Source organism: Microtus oregoni, unplaced genomic scaffold (assembly GCF_018167655.1).
Source record: "Microtus oregoni isolate MIOR12 unplaced genomic scaffold, Mior012 000014F_ref0000157, whole genome shotgun sequence".
Lineage (NCBI taxonomy): Eukaryota > Metazoa > Chordata > Mammalia > Rodentia > Cricetidae > Microtus > Microtus oregoni.
Genome location: NW_024543073.1, coordinates 30,036,274 through 30,055,293, shown reverse-complemented (window position 1 = coordinate 30,055,293; position 19,020 = coordinate 30,036,274). Strand labels below are relative to the sequence as shown.

Below are 19,020 nucleotides of genomic sequence, written 5' to 3'. Positions count from 1 at the left end.
CAGTCTTAACTGGGGTCATCATTGTGGATTCCTGGGAATTTCTTTAGTGTCAGGTTTCTTGCTAGTCTCATAATGGTGCTCTCCATCTCTGTCCTTCCTCCACCTTGACTTTCCTGTTCCCTCAAGTTTTTCTCCCCCTCCCCTTCTTCCCTCCTCTTCCCCTTCTGCCCTCCTTTCTCCCCCGACCCCCATGTTCCCAATTTTGTCAGGTGATCTTGTCTATTTCTTCTTTCCAGGTGGATCTGTATATGTTTTTCTTAGGATTCACCTTGTTACTTAGCTTCTCTAGGATCATGGCCTGTGTCTTTAAGTGTGCAGTTTCTCACCTTCAACCTCCAAGACACAACCAAGAAGCGTATTGTTTATGAGTCACTTAGAGAACCCAGACCAACAAGTCAAAATAGGTTTCTCATCCCTGGTACTGGGGTTTCTTTTAGTCTTTAGTTCTTGTGGGGAATATTATCTGTCTAACAGGTAGAATTCTGTTTATATACATACATGTGTGAATACACACACACACATACTCACATATATATACTTTAATTTTAAGGTAAATGTAAAGTAATATGGTTCCTTGAGGTTTTATTAAAAAAAAAAACTTGGTTTCTTAAGAGTCTTTTCTGTAGCTGTAGATAAGAGCATATTTGGTAAAAATCTTATGTATAAAATTTGAGAATAATAATATATGGTTATATGGAAGAGAAACTAAAACAATAAAAAAAATAACATGAAACTCATGCTACTGATAAACCTCTATGAATCATTTTAATTGAAATAGGATAATTTGGTTAAACTTGATAGCACAGAATCATGCCAGGTTAGAGTGCCATAGTATACTCTTAGCTGCTTATGAATGATTGAGTAGATGTTAGTCAGAGTAGGAAAGATTGACTACTGTGTTCAGGTAAGATTTAGTTAGTAATAGTAGGGATTTTAGAAGAAATGAAACAGAAGCAGCACAAAGTACTGCACCGCAAGATACGTGTTTAAAGTCTTTTTGTACTTTAGATTGTCAGCTTTCCAGAGTCAGAAGACTTGAAGATTTATTCTGTGCTATTAAAATAATGTAGCAGGATGTGCATATGTTCTGTGGCCCAGCACATGGCTAGAAAGCATAAGGCCCTAGGTTAGAACCCCAAAACCATGTATCCTTTAATTGATGGGTTAATTAAAATAAAATACAAAAGAAATTAACTTCAGCTTTCACATAGGCCTTTGAAAAATATAACAAGAATGGTTAACTAGTTTGAAATGATTCCATCTTTTATGTCTGAGCTGCAATACATAACTGTTAGGTGCTTTGTATAATTTATGGAGGCACATAAGTGAGTGCTAAGTGCCCAGGCTCTGGATTATGATGGCCTAGGTTTAAATCTCAGTCATTTCAAATCTGTATAACGTTTAGGTCTTTACTTAGCCCCCACCATAGGTTTGTTTAAATGTGTTTTGTTTTTAACGTGACTCATACTAAGTAACAGCTCCTTATTTCTAGTCTTTAGCATTGTATTAAAGTTGCTTGTGTCTAGATTTGTTTACTGGCTTCATTATTTCGTGTATTTGGTTCAGCCTTTCAAGAAGCATGACTTGTATGCATAAGGTTCAAGTTCTAGGTTTAGGTTATATTTGATTTGATCCTAATTAAATGGGTGTGTATTATGTTAGGCTCAGGTAACATGATATTTTAAGTTGATTTTCAAGGTGAACATATTGAAACTGACTGGTTTGGAATCTCAGATGGAACTCATCTTTGTTTAACCCTCCTAGTTTTCATTTGACAGGCTACCAGAAGCTCTATTAGTAATTTTCAAATTTTATTTATTAAATGGTTACAAATTAGTCCTGTGGTGTTATGTTTTGTATCTAACTATAGATGTAACAATAAATATAAATGTTTGATAACTATGCGCAGTAAGATTAACTGCCTAAAATCTCTATGCCTTTTTATGCTACTGTTGTCATAAACTTGTTAGCATAAAATTCTGTAGTCACCCCATTATATTTGAGTCATATACATAAGAAATACATTCTGTAATTGTTGCTTAATTCTAATGTACTTTTCCATAGTTTAAAATATAAGCTCATATTTATTTTCTCCTTATATCTATTCTATTTCCATTAAGGTTTTCACTTCCAAAGTACATCTGACAGACAAACCAATAGAATCAAAGTGAATCATGTTTGTTAGCTTTGGGGGCATTGACTTCATGTGAAGGTGTTGTGCAGAGCTCCCACAAGTTATTTGTGGTTTTCCTGAACTTTTCCTTCTGCAGCAAAGTTCTATTTTCATTAACTACACACTATTTTAAAGTAGAAGACGGTGGTGAAAGGTCAGTTTGTGTCACCTTTGGATTTTTTTTCTTCGTTAAAGCAATGGCAGTTTTGATCGTAACAGAGAATTATCTGGAATTCGGGCTTGAAACAGGTAATAGTTTTACACAACCTTAAAAATAAATTTTATTTGTGTAGTATATTTTGATTTCAGTATTTATCTTAATTTTATGTCTAATAAATACTTAAAATTGACGTTGGTTTATGTTCTAGTTAACCTTTATTCATCTTCAATGAGATCTTGACTGTTGTTTAAGCTAAAGTTTTTATTTACCTTTTTCCCAAAATATTGCAACCTGAGCTTTTTTCTTAATTTATGTAATGCTAAAGAATTAATTCAAAATGTATGTACTTATGGAATATACAGGTATCTAAGGGCTATTTTTAGAGACTGTTCTTGCTAATAACTGATTTTATTGCATTATAGCTTACTGGTTAACACACACAAAGCTAGTCATTAGCCTACAAGATGCTCTGCTGTAGGAGTCTATTCATCCTCATGATAATCTCTTTTTTCCTACAGGGTTTACAAATTTTTCAGACAGTGCGATGCAGTTTCTTGAAAAGCAGGGTTTAGAATCTCAGTAAGTTTTTGAAAAGTTGAACATTATTTAAATTTAACATTTTCCATTCTTAAATAGAGCAATTTTTACTGTAGTTATTACTATATATTTTAGTTATTTTAATTAGTAAAGATAATCCCTTGTAATACCCCCTTCTCTCCCTCCCTCACTGCAATTTGGGGAACAAGCCCAGGGGCTAACCCATGCAGAAGAGCAAGCACTTACCCCAAGCCTGCCTGTCCAGCCCTGGGTCACCACTGCTGGGAACAGCTGACTCGCACTTTTACAGCTCTGAAGTTAGAGTCTTCCATCAGATTCTTAACCTGTATTTGCTCTTATAATCTGACTATCTCCATAGATGAAAACAATTTATATTCAAGCCATATATCATTTGAAAATATGTTGCTTGGATTGGTGGCTTTGATTTAAGAAATACCTGGTTAAGTTTATCATTCACTAAGATCTATTATGAATAATATCAGTATTTTTGTTGATATATTCTTTGATGTTTTAATATTATTGTGATTTGTAAATTAACTGAATGGGGAAAATGGGTTCTTGGTAAGTTAAGTAAATATTTATCTGCTTTTTTTAAAACTTCATTTTTAGGGGTCCTGTTTCAAAACTTACTTTCAAATTTTTCCTGGCTATTTTCTGTTCACTGATTGGGGCTTTTTTGACATTTCCTGGATTACGACTGGCTCAAATGCATCTGGATGCCCTGAATTTGGCAACAGAAAAAATTACACAGTAAGCGGAAAATGTACATAAGCACATGCAGATAAATATATGTTTTCCATCTTAATTAAGGTATATTATTGTGATAAATAATAAGTTATTTTATTAAAATTACTATTAGTAAATATTTGATGTCACACCACTTCCTCTCAGCTATAGGTAGTTTCTCTTTTAAAATTTCAAACCTGTGTTTAAAATGTATTTGTTGTTAAACATGTTTCTACTTGAAATACCAAAGTTTATGTTCATTCTTTTTAATTCAGAGATTTATGATATCAGTCTCTACATTGGAACTGAAGAGCTGTGGATATTTCCCTTTTAAAATTTAAAATACTTAAAGTTTATGTGTTATTCAAATATTTTACTTTTAAACCTAAGAGTTACGTTTATAAGAAATGTTTTATTTAAGTTGCTGATCTGTGGGTTAGACTTAAAATAACTCACTACTTTGTTTTGAGATGGCAAGTAATGTGCAATGTCTTATAGCAGATTAGTTTTAACCACCAAATTCTATTTTGATTCTGAAATGAAGATAACATAGTAAACTTCTGCCTATAGTTCCAAGCCCTTATTCACTGTTTTCTTTGTAGTTGGGTTTTCTTTTGGTTTTGTTTTTTTTTTTTTGGGGGGGGGGGTTATTTGCTTGTTTGCTTATGAATGGAGACATTGTAACAGAAAGGTAGCCTTGTGTATACTTTCCTTTACTTCCACGTTCTTATCTTACCTGCAACCCTGCTTAAGAATATTTCTCATATGCATGTGTGTGGTCATTAAGCTTCTCCAGAGTTCTAAAATTACTCTTCTGTAAAGCACTGTATTTAATGATACTGATTCTCCTGCCTTTGCATTCTTATTTCTTACCTGTGTTTTTTGGTTTTCACTCCTCCTCCTTGACTTCATTTTTGTTTGTTTAATATGTATTTACTTATCTTAACCCCACCCCCATTACACACTACTTCATCTTTGTGTTTGTTTTTTAACTCAACATGTTCTTTCCTATGTCTTGCCTTTTCCTACCACTCATCTCTCTAACAGCTTCTTTTAAGGCAAAACCTGGTTCCCCTGTCTCTGTACATACACTGCAGCCCACTAACCCCAGTGTTATGATTTAAATAAGCTGAAAAGGATGGGTGGAGGAGTGCCCTTCACAAGCTACCGAAACCGCTGTGGGCTGCTCCTTGATACTGGTGTGTTCCCTAGCAACACTGCATACCGAATACTGCTCTTTCTTCCTGCCCTCGATGGTTTACCAAGGCTGTGGGATGAAAGATTCCCTTTATAAAACATAAAGCGTTTAGTGGTGGTTAGAGAGAGGGTTAGCACATCTATCTTCAGTAAAATGTGGCTTCTTTGTAAGCGTTTCCCTTTGGGGATTTGGGATTTTGTTTATTTCCAGTTTATTACAGCCTGATGCTGTAGTACAGCACTCCGCTGTGCTGTACCAGTTGGGGCATGCTCGTTCTGTTGTGGGTAACTTGGGTGGTAAGGGAGCAGCTTTGTCTCTACTCTGTGGCAAGGCACTGGGACTCACATAGTAATAGGGATTGTGGCCAGCTTTTCTTGGCACATCACTGTCCCCGACTCAGCCCTGTGTCCTCACACCCATCACTACCATTTCTAAGTAGTGCTGTGTTAAAATCTGTGGGTTTTGTGTGTATGTTAAAGCCTGTGGTTTAGCCTGTCTGCCGTTTAACTGTATTTCTTGATCATGAAATTAATTAATAATAAAATTAAGCTATAATTTCTTGATAATGGAAACAGTATGTTGCAACAAAACAGTCTGTTGAGTTTCCCTTGTTTTTCTAAAACAAATTTTTAGCAACCATGTGTGTATGTGTAGGATACAAATTTAGATTCTACTTAACAGTGAGGTGTAGCTCAATCCTGAAATCACCTTTCTGCCTTAGGAGTGTAGCTGTGTCTTGAGTAAAGCAAAGCTGGGTGCCACCGGTGGCTCATGTCTGTAGTTCCAGCCCTTGTGAGGCTAAGAGTATCATGGAGTAGAGGCCAAAATTAAAAATAGAAACAAAAAGTAAATTACCTTTATTTCAATATGATAAAGATTAATTTCAACTGTGTTTGTAACAGTCCAAGAAGAAATACAAATTTTGAGTCACTTATAATTTTGGCAATATAATTTTAACATTATAAATGATCGTGACATATTGCAAGGTTCCTCAGTCATAAGTTGTTGTGTTTCATTTGCCATATGCCTTCTGGTATTATGACTTTGCTAATCACTGTCATTTATTTGTGAATTATTAGCAAGCATTTTGTTTAGCTGTGCTGACAACTATTAGATGACTTCTGCATATCTACCATTGGAGTTACTGACTCTAGGGAATTAGAGAATCATTAAAATATCTGTTTGTTGAGTCATGGATTTAATAAGGAATTGCCAAATGCATCTAAAGTAAAGTGAGCAAATCTCAATTGTAATCTTATCTTTAATCTTTAGTCTAACCTACTAAATGGCCTTGAGCAAGCCACTTAACTTTCTATTGTCTCCACGTTCTCAGTTGAAAAAACTAAGATAAATAGCCTTATTTTTTAAGGACTTGGATTAACAGTAAATGATTAAAAATGTAATATACAAGTACACTATACTAGCACATTTTGTTTCTGGATCTTTGTGTTTATTTCCGGTATTCTTTCAGAACATTACTACATATCAACTTCTTGGCACCTTTATTTATGGTTCTGCTCTGGGTTAAACCAATCACCAAAGACTACATCATGAACCCACCGCTGGGGAAAGAAAGTGTCCCTTTGTAAGTATGGAAACTTGAGCCCTGAGTTTTGTTTTGTTATAAATCAAAGCTGCTTTCCTAAATGCCACTTAACTGTATTTTTAGATAGGTTGGTTTGTTTGCTATTTCAGACAGGGTCTCGGTGTGCAGGCTTGGCTGAATTGGAACTCACTATGTGAACCAATCTGGTCTTGAACTCACAGAGATCTGATTGCCTTTGTCTCCTGAGTACTAGAATTAAAGACATATGCCACTACCATGCCTGGTTTATTTCTAAGTTTTTTGTGTTTTGTTTTTTGTTTTTGGATAAATTGAAGTTACTTGCTTGTTTTTTGGTATTTTAATATTAAAGAAATGCTAAACGTTTTTGAAGTTGAAGCTGCAGACCACCATGTAACCCATGTTTGCTCTTTTTTGAATGAATACTAATGATTACTACTCTACACTACTATCAGCCTGTGCATACCTTCAGATTTATCTCCCAATAGCCAGTTGTCATCTGACATATTCTTGTTATTTTGTTTATTTGGATCCTTGTACTTGTTGTCTGCTTTTATTATTGTTCTGTTGTGGAATTTACGGAGGAAAGTGCTGTCAGTGAAAATGTAAGTGGTATTCATTTCTTTGCTCATGGAAATTTTTAACATCTCCTTTTATTTCATGTCTGTTTTGAATAAAATGTTTTTCAAATAAATTAGAGGCATATTTTTATACAGTAAGTACTGCAATTTCCATCTCTACCAAATGAGTTACATACTTAGGAAAATTAAAAATAATGTCTTAACATTATGATTAATACTTGTTCAGATAGATAACTGTGTTAGATAACTGTTTTAACAGTATAAGATGTCAAGAAAATATAGAAGCAGTTTATAGAAAGACATTAATAACTACTTTGTGTATTAGATGCAGTGTTGTGGAATTATGCTACAGCTGTACAACGGTTTAGACAGGTGGTTTGAACTCTATCTTTGCTCCTCCCCAAAATTATCACATGAGGTAGCTTATTGAACTGTACTGAGTCTCTGCATCCCAGTTTGGAAAAATGAAGTGGTATGTACCTCACAGAGTGATTGCTGGAATTAGTGAAACAACAGATATAACACAGTCTTTGAAAATGAGTGCTAAGTAATATTCTTTTCACTCTTGTCTCATCAGAATTAAAATAGAAACACCTGAGTAGTCATTGTCTCCAAAGTGTGCATTGTAAAGTATGTAATTCTTTTCAGTTCTCTATATGGTTGTTTGTCTTGGAGAATAGAACCAGTAAAACCATGACATCTCTTTTTACTTCATATTCTTGAACTAGGGATATATCCACTCTCAAGAAGTAATGTTTATCCTCCATATAACTAAACCAGCTAAATAATAGTTTTAACTAGACAGATTACAAACAAAATTACTGAAAACAAGGGAATTAGCATTTGGCATAAACCAGTTATGCCATATATCAATGACCTGGACATTTTCTCTTGGTCGTTTGCACAGTAATCCTTTGTAGTTACTACTCCTATTGTCTGTGTTATCCTTATCTCTTCTACCCTCACTCCGCTGTGTGGTGGCAGGACATTGAGTTGATGTGCAGCAGCCTGGGATCTTCTCACAGAAACCTTTTCCTCCTTTCCTTTTTTTGTCTCGTCTTTGCTTCTGCCCTAGGGGTTTTTTATTAGTCCTGGAACTACCTCTGTGGACCACCAAGGTGGCCTTGAACTCACAAATGTCCACCTGTCTCTGCCTCCTGAATTAATTAATGCTGGAATTAAAGGTGTGTACCACCACGGCCCAACTATATTTTATAAATAGTCCATCCGTAAGTATGCTTCACCTCATTCTTTTTTTTTTTTTTTTTTTTTTTTTGGTTTTTTGAGACAGGGTTTCTCTGTGGCTTTGGAGCCTGTCCTGGAACTAGCTCTGTAGACCAGGCTGGTCTCGAACTCACAGAGATCCGCCTGCCTCTGCCTCCCAAGTGCTGGGATTAAAGGCGTGCTCGGATTAAAGGCGTGCTCCACCACCGCCCGGCTTTCACCTCATTCTTTAGTTGTGATTTAATAATTCAGTTTAAAATTTCTATTTAAATTCCATTGTCCATGTGGTAGAAGATGAAATAACTATCTACCAGTCAGAAAGGAAACGATGGATATTTCTGTTTGATAACAAATCAGTTTATGGAAAAGTGTTTGTGATCAGAAGCAGAGATATGGTGCTGTTCAATTTCGAAATGTATATTAATTTATGGATATAGTCTCATACTGTACTGAAAGAGTAAAATGTGGCTATGTGCAGCCTTTGTGTGTTTATAGCCCAAGAAGAAAATCAGTAGTTATCATAAAACCCAGCATTACCTTAGAATCTGGGAAGAACCTCTTCTTCGCATTCTCTCTGATTGACTGATTGAGACAGCCTCTCACTTCAAACCTGGCTGGGTTGAAACTCACAGAGATCACATGCCTATGCCTCCACCTCCACACACCTCATACCTGGGTTTCTTTTTCACTTTTTGATAGTCTCAGACTTGCCAGGAACTACTATGTAAGGAGTGAGCTACCACACTTGGCTTCTGCCTATTCCTGACCTGTTATTTTATTCTCCTTGAGACACCCCATCTGATCGAATTATCATATATTTGGATTACCTTAGTATGAGTTAGAAGATACTTAATGGCCATTATACCAAATCTAGAACTTGTAAAATGAGTCAGCCATTTTCTCTTTCTTTCTTTCTTTCTTTCTTTCTGCTTGTTTTGTCTTTTTGAAACAGGGTTTCTCTGTAGCTTTGACGCCTATCCTGAAACTAGCTCTTGTAGATCAGGCTGGCCTCTAACTCACAGAGATCCTCCTGCCTCTGCCTCTGCCTCCCGAGTGCTGGGACTGCCTGGCTGAGTCAGCCATTTTCTATTTTAGTCTAGTAACTTTATGTTTGTTCTCCTTGATGCCTATGAGATAGCCATCTTCGTTGTGCTACCAGTCAGTTCTTATTCCCACTCCAGGGAACAGATTTCTTTATGTCCCTTGGGAAAGCTTCAAGGCTGCAGAAGCCCTTACATCCTGTATTCTGTTACTACTCTGTAGTTGGCTCATTTGTTGCTTATTGTAGTAAAAATGTATTGTTAAAATATTATGTGTTTTTGTTTTCTAGACAACAGTGCCTTCACACTAGAGTTTTGTATCCATGTGCATTCATAACCTTGAAAAATGAAACAAAAGAGTTTAGATTAGAGAGTTTCTGACAAACAATATCACACTTTGATGTGATCCGTGTCCTTTCCTGTTCCACAGCACCTCTATTGGGCTCTAGTTCATTGCCCAGGTGCTTGCTGTTGGACAGAGGGACGGTGTGGTGACACAGCATGTTTGCAGGAGAACTATTGTGAATCACTATAGGCTATTATTATTATTTAACCTTTCCGGACTGGAGAGATGACTCAGTTGGTAACAGTGACAGCTGTGTATGCAGAAAGACCTTGTTGTGATTGGAGTGGCGGGGCTGCGTCCCTGGCACCTGGCCACCCGCATGGCTAGCTTATGCCCTGAAATAATTACACGGAAACTGTATTCTTTTGAACACTGCCTGGCTCATTAGTTATAACTTCTTATTGACTAGCTCTTACATATTGATCTAACCCATTTCTAATATTCTGTGTAGCACCACGAGGTGGCTTACCAGGGAAGATCTTAACCTGCGTCTGTGTCTGGTGGGAGAATCATGGCGACTGCCTGACTCGGCTTCTTTTTCCCAGCATACTGTTCTGTCTACTCTTTCTACCTAATTTTCTGTCCTATCAGGCCAAGCAGTTTTCTTTATTAGTTAACCAATGAAAACAACAGATAAGATACAAGACCCACCTCCATCAAGACCTGAGTTCAAGTCCCTGAAACCCACATAAAAAGCCAGGCCTGACAACCATACTCTTAGAACATCTTGGCAGAAATTAGACTACTAGGAAAAGTTTAAAATATTTTAGTACTGAAGACAGAATTTCTGATCCAGGTTTAAAGGTTTCGATGTTTTGTATGAACTGTGATTTCTGCTTGAAAGGGACCACTCTGTGAGTAGTTTGACATAGTAACTGGATCCAACGTGTTCAGAATCTAATCTGTAGCATGGATCCCAGAGTACTTAATGTAACTGGTGACATACACACACTGATTACCCAAATAGGAGCTGGAACTAAGAAGATGCTTCCTGAAATAGATGGTAGAATGGATAGAAACACACACATGAAGAAAGTTGTGGGTGAGGGTATGTGCGTGTATGTATGCTGGGGGGGGGCAGGGTACATGTGTGTGAGATATGTATGTAAGCATGCATATGGAGTGCCAGTGTCAACATCAGGTGTCTTTCCTAGATCACAGTTTACTAGCATTTTTCTGGGGCAGAGAATTGTTGAAATTGATTGGTTTGACTGGACTGTGGCCTTTGAACTTCAGGAATGCACCTATCTCTGCCCCCCCCCCCCCCAGCCCTCTCTAGTCTTGAGCCAATAGATGTGCTAAAATTGTAAACTCAGTGTTGAGGCATTGCTTACAGCATAATAATAGGTTAATTAAGTGACTTTTAGAGAAATCTGAGATATCTAATACCTTTGTATTATGTAATTTATAATATGTGAGGATGGTTTGAGTTTTCAGTGGTCCTAATTAGAAACAGAATAGACTGAAATCCCCCCAACCAAATAAGTATATAAACAGACAAAACTGTAGCAAATTATAGATAAGTCATGGATTTGCTCAGTTCCTATGGTCTCCTTAGGGACTCTCATCTCTAAGAGCATTGAAACTCGCTGCCTGTGTTAGAGCTTATATTTCTTCCATAAGTACAGGTAGATAGAGGAAAAGAGGGCTCTGTTGTGACTTGTACTTTCATTATACATTTATCTACTTAATTATTTTGCACAAGTGAAGCTATTAGATAAGTTATTGGCAGAATGGAACTCTTGCTCAGGTCTACCAGTTGACTCTGGGGAAGTGTAGATTTCCTGTATTCTACATGGTGAACCAAAGCATGATTGCTGTGTTAGTATATGATGGTCCCTGAGAGCACCATATCAACTTTTTGATCTATAGAATGACAGAAGCCACATTCGATACTCTGCGACTCTGGTTAATAATCCTGCTATGTGCTTTGCGGTTGGCCATGATGCGAAATCACTTGCAAGCATATTTAAACTTGGCCCAGAAATGCGTGGATCAAATGAAGAAAGAAGCAGGCCGGATAAGTACAGTTGAGCTACAGAAAATGGTACGTTTTTTAACGGTCAAAGTGAAACTAAAATAGCACAAGCTATCTCGTGTCTTTACAGTAAACAGGTGTGGAAGCTGTAAGCTGACATTTGTCAGAGAGCTAGTCTGATTCTGGTGCTGAATCAGATCTGACTTACCTTCCTGCTCTCGGTGCTCAGTACAGGTGAGTACTGCAAGGCTGTCATAAGCCTGAGCCAAAACCCATCTCATGATCAGGAAGGCGTTGGAGAATGTTGTCCAGACCTCATGTCTAAAGGGGTAGGAAATTCAGTGCCTTGGAGTGCTCCTTTTAACGTTCTTCTATGTGCTTTCATGTGAATTTTAAGTACTTAGCAGAGATTTTAGAGAAGAAAAATATAAACTGTCACTGTTGCAGTTGGCCTGTAATCCAGTCTTTTTTCTTTTTAGATTTACTATGATTTTGGCCCCTATTTTTGTCTTGTGTTTCACATATTATCATGTTATTCAAAACTCAACCTCAAATATGTTCATATGGAATGAAGATTTAATGTTTCTATTTATAAGGAGTTCCTGTTTGTACATGCCTGCTTGTCACAGTTATTTACTCTGATGTTTAAGTAGCACTCCGTACAAGTTTTAGTATTTTCTTCTACCTCTGAAATGTTTCTTTGAAATTTTTTGTAAAATTTTCCAATTCTAAAAGCTTATCTTTGGGTTGAGCCTTTCTGAAGTACATGTATGATAAAATGTAAATGAATGATACTTATTTTTAAGCAATTCAGTTGGGTAATTTTATAAAAACTTAATTCACTCGTAACATGTCAGCGTTATTAGATACTTAAGCATGTTGTTGGTTGCAGGTGGCTCGAGTCTTTTACTACCTTTGTGTCATTGCCCTGCAGTATGTGGCACCTCTGGTAATGCTGCTTCACACAACTCTGCTTTTGAAAACACTAGGTAGGCATGCCATGCATCTGGTAAACAGCACTTGCTTTCTACCTATAGTTAATTCCTTTTCTGTTACTAGCACAGAAATACACTGCATGATGTTGCTGCTGTTGTTATTGTAGCTTTAGGAGGAATCGGGGAAAGTTTTATCTGTATAAGTTGATTTGTTGATTCTAGAAGCCCAGGTGTATATAGTTTTCTCATTTACTGATTATAAGGGTTTTCATTTTAATGTTAATTTCCACATTTCCCAAGTAATGTGGGTAAGCACTTGTTTAGACATTGGGTAAAAGCAGGTGAATTAAAGGTTTGCTAGTACCTAACCTTGAAATCATCACAAAGTCAATAAATTTGGCTAGACTTCAGGACTGTGTAGAGTTTGACTTTAGGTAACTTGTATAGAAAGGGTGAAGGGTTTTCAGGGAATAAGGAAGGTCTGGACTGTCAAGTCTCCTTGTGTGGTAGCATCCAGGAACTGCCCATTGTTGCCCTGTTTCTCTTTTCTCAGATTGGGTAGCGTGCCATTGTGCAGGCTTAGAAGCACCAAGAAACTCTTTTAAGTATGATCTGAGTAGCCTCACTCATGTCAGGGGACTGATGCTAAGTGTATTTGTGCCTTAGAACCTGTGTCTACACTGGGCAGGGAGCTCAGTGAGCGTGTGTGAGTCACATCCTGGGCAAGGTAGAAAAGCTCTGATGAGACCAGTTAGAAAACCCACTAGTAGTTGCTCCCGTTGACATCCTACGTAGTTTCTCAGAAAGACATTTGTTGTGATACTGTAGAGGTAGAAAGCATTTCTAGGAAGTTAATGAATCTGTTCTGTCAGTAAAAGCAGTCGATTCATAGCTTATGGATTTCCAGATTTTACTGCACTAAATGAGAGTATTATGAGGCTTGTTTTTTTAAAAATACTTTTACTTTAAAACCATTCTGTGATATGGTTCAATTAATCATGTTCTTTTAACAAATAGCAAAATTGTTTTCAACATACAATGATTCGCTATATCACTAACTTAGTTTCTAATATGGATTGGGGATTTAAGATTTTCTTCTGTTAGTTTGTTTTTATCAAGTTTTGTGTCTTAAATATTCTAGGTAATCATTCCTGGGGGATCTATTCAGAAGCTGTCTCTGTCTCCCCAGTGGATAACCTTCCTCCCAACTCCATCTACTCTGAACTGCCGTCAGCTGATGGGAAGATGAAGGTGACTGTCACACAGATCACAGTGGCACTGAGCAGCTTAAAAACCATCTTCACCCCTCTCCTTTTTCGAGGACTTCTGTCTTTTCTGACATGGTGGATTGCTGCTTGCCTCTTTTCTACAAGCCTTTTTGGGCTTTTCTATCATCAATATCTGACAGTGGCATGAATTTCAATCAAAAATGGATATCCAAGTCATACTTTAAATTCAAGTATTTGTGCCCTTAAAGGGTTGACAAAAGAAGAATACAAATACAAAAGAGAAAGAAATTCTTGGAGTATCTTGTTTGGAATGCTCCCTCTGTACTCTCAGGGTGAATCCTTGTTGTAATATTTAAAATCCCAGGATAGGTTGTTACACTGTTACATTGTGCCATTGGAATCGTAACTCACTATAGTAACTAATGGGAGAGGGCTATTTGCAGGGGTGATCCTTCTGATTACCTTGGTTTACAGTGCAAATCTCCAGCTAGGACTCCAGTTACTGGTTACTCTTCATGGTGTTGTGGTACTGTTATTACTCTAGTTGCTGCCTATAGAACAATCTTCAAACTGAGCCATGCTCTATGGGAGGGAAAGGAACTAAAATCACTTCTGTTGGTAATGTATTAGTCTTCAAACAAACAAAATCCAACAGAAAGGAAGAGAAAGCTACTGTATATTACAGTAAGAAAAGCTGCATAGTCATTTTAAATTGAATGGAGATATAAATACCTAATGTCTACAAGTACTGCTACTTGAAAGTAGCAAGAGTATTGTTTTAAAGTGTATGCCACCCAGGTTGAAAGTTTCGTTCAAATGATTGACCATTTGAACATTTGCAGTCCTTCTGTTAGTGTTGGGCCTGCTGTATTTTATTTCTGTGATTCCACATAGTTATGTTTAATCTAAATATATTTATCAATACTGATCAAATTTTAAAAATTACTTTGTAATCCTGCTGACTATGTGTATGTATTGTTTATATTATATATTAAATATATAATATATTGAGGCTATAAAAGATGAAAATATTGAATCCTTATAATATTTTAAGTTGCAGAATGTTAAAATGATTTTAATGAGATGTATTTGAATCGAGAAATTTTGTTTGGAATGAGATTAAAATACGTTTTTTAAAGCTCTACAGAGTGTAATTTATTTGTTGTATATATATGTATAGATTATGTGATTTCATCCAAATTAACTTTTTTCTTTGTTTTTGACTTTTTTAAACATAATTTCTTTTCTCATACAGTATGAGTACAGTTCTGAATACAGTTTCTCTTCCCTATGCTCCTCTCAGTTCCTCCCCACCTGCTCTCCTGTCCAGAGCCATTCCCTTTCTGTCCCTCATTAGAAAAGAACAGACTTCTGAGAAACAGCAATGAAACATAACAAAATAAAATATAAGATAAAATAAAAGCCATCACACTGAAGTTGAACAGGCCAAGCAAACAGGAAAATAAAGAGTACCAAGAGCAGCCCAGACTCAGAGGCCCACTCTTCATACACTCAGGAGTCCCATACAGTGCTAAACTGAAGCTGTGGTGTACATGCAGGGGACCTGATGCAGACCCGTGTCGGCCCTGGGCTGCTGGTTCAGTGTGTGTGTGCAGGTGTGCCTTCCTCAGGAAGGGGCTTGTTCTAGTATCCTCTCTCGCCTTTGTCTCCTCAACCAACACTGTCTGTCTTTTCTGCAGAGTTCCCTGACCTCTGAGGAGAGGGATTTGATGGAGACATCTTGTTTTGAGCTCTGTGTTTCAAGGTGTGCCTCCCATGACGTGTGGCTATAGGTCTGTATTTGTTCCCATGGCTGCAGGAGGAAGGCCCTGTGATGACTGCTGAATAAAGTACTGATGTCTACCAGCCGATACCCAGATTCAAGCAAATCATGCCATATTTCTCTTTCTGGGTCTGGATTACCTCACTCAGGACTACTTTTTTTTTTATTTTTTCAAATTCCATCCATTTACCTGCAAATTGCATGATATCATTTTTTTAAAAGCCGAGTAATACTTCATTGTATAAATGAACCATGTTTTCTTTATCCCTTATCTGTTGATGGACATCTAGGCTGTTTCCAGTTTCTGAGTAGAGCAGCAATACTTGAGCAAATACATCTGTGGTAGGATAAAGCATCCTTTGAGTATATATGCTCAAGAATGGTATAGCTGGATCTTGATTTTCAAATTCTGAGGAATCACCATACTAATTTCCATGGTGGCTGTACAAGTTTGTACTCTCACCAGCAATGGAAGAGTGAACACCTTGCTCCTTATCCTCACCAGCATAAGCTGTGTCTTGTATTATTGATCTTAGCCATTCTGACAGGTGTAAGACAGAATCTCTAAGTAGTTTTGATTTGCATTAACCTGATGTCTAAGGATGTTAAACATTCTTTAAGTATTTCCCAGCCATTTGAGTTTCCTGTGTTAAAAATTCTGTGTAGAGCTTTACCTTATTCGTTAATTGGTTTACTTGTTTTTTGTGTTTTTTGGGGGTTCTTTGTGTTGGGTTTTTTTTTTTTTTTTTTTTTTTTTTGCTATCTAGTTTCTTGAGTTCTTTGTGTATTTTGAATACTGGTCCTCTATCAGATGTGGAGTATGTGAAAATATTTTCCCGTTCTGTAGGCTGCCGCTTTGTCCTGCTGACTGTCCTTCGCCTTACACAAGCTTTTTCAGTTTCCATTCGCTAATTGTTGACCTTAGTGCTTGTGATAGTAGTGTTCTGTTCAGGAAGTTGTCTCCTCTGCCAACGAATTCAAGACTCTTCCTCACTTTTTCTTCTACCAGGCTCAGTGTATCTGGTTTTGATTTAATTGATGAGTGCGTATATTTTTATTCTATTGCTGTGCTTTTTATAAATGTTACTATGGCTTTGTAATACATCTTGAGATCAGGAATGGTGAGACCTCGTACTAGGTCTTTTTGTTGTTGTTCAAGACTTTCTGGTAGGCAGGGCTTTTTGTGCTTCTATATGGAGTTGGGAATTATTCTTTCAAGATTTGTGACAAATTGTGTTGAAATTTTGATGAGGATTGTATTGAATATGTAGATTGCTTTTGGTAGGATGGCCAGTTTTACAATGTAAATCCTACCAATCCATGAACATGGGAGATTTTTCATCTTCTGATATCTTCTTCAGTTTCTTCATACATATCTTTCATTTGCTTCATTAGAGTTACCAAGATAGTTTATATTTTTAGGCATTTTAAAAGGTGTCATTTCCTGATTTCCTTCTCAGTCCATTTGTCGTTTGTATATAGGAGGACTACCAATTTTGGTGAGTTAATCTTATATCCATCCACATCATGCTAAAAGCTGTGGGAGTTCCTGGTGGGATTTGTAGGGTCATTTACTTTATATCATATGCAAATAAACATTTTGACTTCTTCCTTTCCAATTTGTCTTAATTCCTTTAGCCAGAACTTCAAGAATAGATATGAAGAGAGTGGCCAGCCTTGTCTTGTTTGGCCGGCCTTGTCTTGTTCTTGATTTTAGTGGAATTGCTTTGAGTTTCTCTTCATTTAATTTGATGTTGCCTGGCTGCCAGCTTACTTTTATTATGTTTAATTATGTTCCTTGTATTCCTGATTGCTCCAAGACTTTTATCATGAAGGTATTGGATTTTGGTAAAGGCCTTTTCAGCATCTAATGAGATTATCGTGTGCTTTCTTTTTATTTTTTCAGTTTTTTCACATGAGAGATTATGTTTATTGATGTTCATACGTGGAACCATCACTGTACCACTGTAATAAAGCCTTCATGATCATGGCCTGGAACTCAGATCCACCTGCCGCTGCCTCCCAAGTGTTATAATTATAAGGTTATATGCCACCATGCCTGCCTACCAAATGATATTTTTGCATCCGCCAATTAGACCAGTACAGTTCTTTGTAATACTTACATTAGACTCTAATCATCAGAATATGTTTCAAAGGCCGAGTATTTTAATCTATTTGACACAATAAATGAGAAACTTTATAACACTGCCTTGTACAATTTGTAGAATTCAAGATGGCAGTAGTGGCACACACCTTTAATCCCAGCACTCCTGAGGCAGAGGTAGGTGGATCTCCGAGAGTTAAAGGTCAGTCTGGTCTATAGAGCAAGTTCCAGGATGGGCACCAAAATTACAGAGAAATCCTGTCTCAAAAAACAAAACAATAAAAACATCCCACAATTTGTAGAATTCATTTCACAATTTGTAGAATTCATTTGACAGTTTTTGGTCCTGTTTCCTCTTCTTCCCACATTTCTCAAATGAAAAGCATTTAACTTTATCGTAATATTTGTATGTATTTTTATTATCTTTTCTTCAAATCTCAGTTGTGCTTGGAGTGACCAATGCATGAAAGCATGGTCCCGTTGTCTTATTGTTTCTCAAATAAATATCATTGGTAAAAATATCGCCGTTTCTTCCTAGAGTCATGATTCAGAAGAGATAATCATCTATTGATGGAATTATTAGGTCCAGGAAGCAGTGAGTGAAATTCATTATAAAATAAATTAGAATATCACTAGATAGATTTTCTTCTTTTCAATGGAAACTTTAAATTCTCAGTATTCGGAAGCATAAAATGTCAATATTCTCTGAATTTGTACACATTTTCTGAGCCATCACGTAATTGAAAATATTCTTGTGGTATATGACTGTATTCAGCAATAAGCAAAGTGATTTTTTTTTAATGTGGTTCATTCTGCATCTTCACAGAACTTCAAGTAGCTTGAAGTACCAGGTTTTAAGACCTGCAGCTGATAAAGTCTCCCTTCCTCTGCTTTCCTCTCTGTGTATTGTGCTGCTCACAAACAACACGGGCATAACTGATGTTCTCAGTCATCTGTGTTCTTCCTACAGAAGGGAAAACGACGAGGCAGAGCCTCTAAGACTACCTTCTGTTTCTCTACTTGTAATAGCACAGATAGTTTTTACATTTTGTATTACTTCCATATAATTCCCATTTGCCAGAAGATGGTTTATTTTCTTGAATGAACTAACATGATTTTTCAGAAATACTAATCTAATAATAAAAATAGCTCATTCCATTTCTGTTTATAATTAGCCTTTTTGTCTTCTTGTTTTTGCATGCACAGGGTCCTCAGTTCCTGCTAATTAAATACAGCTTAATTGTCTTGGAGGGAATCTAGTGAGGGATGCAGAAAGTAGGCAGGTGCATAAGACTTTTACAGGGTATGTTCAATACGTCTAAGATCTGGTGAGGTCAGGGTAGAAGGATAAACCATGAAAGGGAATGTGCAGTTGGAGATAAAATTTAAATTTTCAGCAAGATAAGAACAGAAAGCATCAC

At 36.7% G+C, this 19,020-nt stretch overlaps 1 protein-coding gene across 3 annotated transcripts in view; it reads left to right on the top strand.

The window, feature by feature from the left end:
- The window catches only part of Tmem161b (transmembrane protein 161B), a 76,338-nt gene extending 61,492 nt beyond the window's left edge, over positions 1-14,846 (top strand). For all 3 annotated transcript variants that reach the window (XM_041663748.1, XM_041663749.1, XM_041663750.1), the window contains 7 exons: positions 2,271-2,422; positions 2,852-2,912; positions 3,501-3,641; positions 6,287-6,400; positions 11,443-11,617; positions 12,441-12,537; positions 13,625-14,846. In XM_041663748.1, coding sequence (XP_041519682.1) covers positions 2,271-2,422; positions 2,852-2,912; positions 3,501-3,641; positions 6,287-6,400; positions 11,443-11,617; positions 12,441-12,537; positions 13,625-13,899 — 1,015 coding nt within the window. In that variant the 3' untranslated portion in view covers positions 13,900-14,846. The remainder of the gene's footprint in view (positions 1-2,270; positions 2,423-2,851; positions 2,913-3,500; positions 3,642-6,286; positions 6,401-11,442; positions 11,618-12,440; positions 12,538-13,624) is intronic.
- Positions 14,847-19,020: the final 4,174 nt, after the last annotated feature.